Source organism: Carya illinoinensis, chromosome 5 (assembly GCF_018687715.1).
Source record: "Carya illinoinensis cultivar Pawnee chromosome 5, C.illinoinensisPawnee_v1, whole genome shotgun sequence".
NCBI lineage: Eukaryota > Viridiplantae > Streptophyta > Magnoliopsida > Fagales > Juglandaceae > Carya > Carya illinoinensis.
The window spans coordinates 41844853-41847979 of record NC_056756.1 but is presented as its reverse complement, the minus strand read 5'-3'; the positions used below and the strand labels follow the sequence as shown (position 1 = coordinate 41847979).

Below are 3127 nucleotides of genomic sequence, written 5' to 3'. Positions count from 1 at the left end.
TAAAAATATATATATATATATACTGACTCATTAATTAATAAACATATAAGTAAGAAAAGAAAATTATATATGATAAAATTAGAAAGTGGAAGCGTATACCATTGAAGAGCCGGGAAAAGGGTCATAAAAAGAGAGGAAGGAATTGAAACGCATGACATTAAAGCGAGTACACAGAAGTTTTGCTTTACAAAAACCATATATATTAATTTATAAGCTCTCTTCGATCTAATTATTCTGTGCCACCAGGCCTTTAATTAAAGGACCTGAAATCCTGGCTATTCTGAAAGAAGAAAATTAATTAATAGTAGCTCTAGCCAGTGGCCGGCCGGCCGGGGTTGCATGCATTGATCAACTAATGTTTGAGGTTGTTGATGAGACACAAAGCATTGCTAGTCAGCCAAGCAATTTTCACTACACTGTTCCTGATCTTGTTCTTCACCGCCGCACTCACCCACCCGCCTTCCTCAAACCCGTCCATGCACGTATGCTCATCGATTAATGCTGCACTCACCCATGTCTTTATGTTCTCCAGCTGCACTTCCTCATTCGATTCGTTTAAATGTTTCATGGCATTCAGGGATTGCTTGAGCTCGTCGAGTGAGTTTTCCATGGTCACGATGCAGTCTTTAATGACTGCAGCTTCTAAACGCGGTGTCAATCCGGCCATCTGTCTCGATAGCCTTTTCACTGTGAAGGATGCATTCCGCGCGGCTTTTAGGGTTCTGGAGAGGGCGGTTTTGCGAAGATGGTGGGGATTTTCTTTGATGTTGAAGGCGTAAGGGGAGAGGGATTTGTAGCATAGTGCTGGGTATGTAGTTGAATTGCAAGATGTTTTGATGTAGTTTTCGTAGGTGTGAATATTATTACTCGGAGAAGTGGTGGCTAAGGCTGTCATGTGAAGCGTTGAAATCGCAAACAGAAGATAAAGAAGCCCCATGAGAACATGATTTCTAATAGGGTTTGCTCTCTCTTTTCCTCTATCTTTGATAGGTCCCAACAATTTACAAATGCCGGAAATAAAGAAACAATTCTCTTCGGGTGAGAATGAACCACAACTTTTATTGAAAATACTTGATGATCCTTTACGATAGTACGGTTTGTTTAAATAAACAAGCCATGAACAAACAACCCGAAATACAAGGAAAAATAACAACCAACAAAATGGACTTAGTTCATGTAAAACAGAGTATGAAACAGAGTACTCAATAAACTGAAATGAAACAACGTAAAACTCTCAACACTGCATCAAACTTGCAACCACTTCTTTCTGCACGTAGAACGGCCAAGACCCAGTCCCCTCCTGCACGTTCTCTCTCTTTCCTACGTTGCATGCACCATGCAAAGGTCCCACCCGTTCCCTGCTGCTCATCCCAAATACTTGGGATTCGGCTTATGGCCTCTCTCAGAACGTCTCGGCCTATCAATGCCCTCCCCATGAAGTGGACGCTTGTCCTCAAGGTCCATCGAAGGAAACCGGTCAAGCAAAGACTGGTTGGTCTCCCACGTGGCATCCTCGACTAGGAGATGCTTCCACTGGACCAGACTTTCCTCTTCAAATTTATTTCCCCGTTTGACCCAACGAGTATCCAGTGTATTTTGGGGTTCAAGCAAAACAGCTCCTTCATCACTTACTGGTGGCAGTTCCTTGGACGGTGTCGCAAGCTCGCCCACGAATTTTTTTAAAAGCGAGACGTGAAACACGGGATGAATACGGGCTCCCTCCGGCAGTTGAAGTTTGTATGCAACTGCCCCTATTTTTTGTACTACCGGGTAAGGTCCGTAGAAGCGACTTGCGAGCTTCTGATGTGCACGTTTGAAGGCCGATTGCTGTCTGTAAGGATGTAACTTAAGGAACACCAGTTCGCCCACTTCGAATGAAACGTCTCGACGTTTTTGATCTGCAATTTGCTTCATGCGATTAATGGAAACCTCCAGATTGCTTTTGAGTTGTCGTAGTAGTTCGTCGCGAGCCTCTAAACTCTGGTCTACTTCATGCACAGAGGAAAACCCAGTCTGATAAATGGGCATTGGAGGAGGCAAACGTTCGTAAAGTGCCTGAAACGGGGTCATTCCCGTGGACGCATGATATGTGGTATTGTACCAGAGTTCAGCCCACGGAAGATAAGTGCTCCACTTGTGCGGCCATTGGTGAACCATACTCCGGAGATATTGCTCAACACAGCGATTTACAACTTCGGTTTGTCCGTCCGTCTGTGGGTGGTAGGCGGTACTGAGATGTAGCTTGGTTCCCGACATCTGAAAAAATTCCTGCCAGAATTTGCTGATAAAAATGGGATCCCGATCGCTGATGATGGACCTTGGTAAGCCGTGCAACTTAATAACCCCTTCGACGAATTTTTCAGCCACGATTTTAGCAGTAAAAGGATGAGTTAATGAGAGGAAATGTGCCGACTTACTCAAACGATCGACGACTACGAAAATCGTATCCTTGCCGTGCGATGTCGGAAGTCCTTCAATAAAGTCCAAGGTGATGTCGTCCCATACTTGACACGGAATGGGTAACGGCTGTAGGAGCCCAGCTGGAGACATCGTTTCAGACTTCACCTTCTGACAAGTTGGATATTGTTTGATATATTCTTGCACTGCCCGATACATTTTTGGCCAGTAGAACTGTTGGGCTAATTTCTTGAATGTCCGTAAGACTCCCGAATGGCCTCCTATGTTCGTATCATGCATTTCGTGGAGCAATTTTGTACGTAACGCGGCATGAGCAGGAATGACAACTCTACCTTTGAAGAAGAGCAATCCGTTACGCCATGCATACAGTCCCTCCAGTTGATTATTAGCTCGGCTAGTCAAATTCTTGACGTAAGAATCACCTTCATAAGCTTGTTTAATCTCCTCCCATAGAGGTACGGCCGGCACATGAATATGGTGGAGAACTGGGCTATCAGGCTTGCGTGAGAGGGCATCTGCTGCTGAATTTTCGCGGCCTGGCCTGTAGACAATCTCGTAGTCATAACCCATTAACTTGATCACCCATTTTTGCTGTTCTGGAGTAGCCACGCGTTGCTCTAAGAAAAATTTCAAGCTACGCTGATCTGTGAGGATGAAGAATTTTTTTCCCAGGAGATAAGGTCGCCATAGGCGTATGGCCTCTACAATT

The 3127-nt window shown here is 44.6% G+C and overlaps 1 protein-coding gene across 1 annotated transcript; it reads right to left on the bottom strand.

Moving 5' to 3' along the window:
• Positions 1-280: 280 nt before the first annotated feature.
• LOC122309272 (pectinesterase inhibitor 4-like) lies at positions 281-1032 on the bottom strand. Its single transcript, XM_043122675.1, has one exon. It carries the CDS (start codon positions 935-937, stop codon positions 353-355), a length of 585 nt encoding a protein of 194 aa, XP_042978609.1. The 5' UTR covers positions 938-1032; the 3' UTR covers positions 281-352.
• Between the last annotated feature and the right edge of the window lie 2095 nt (positions 1033-3127).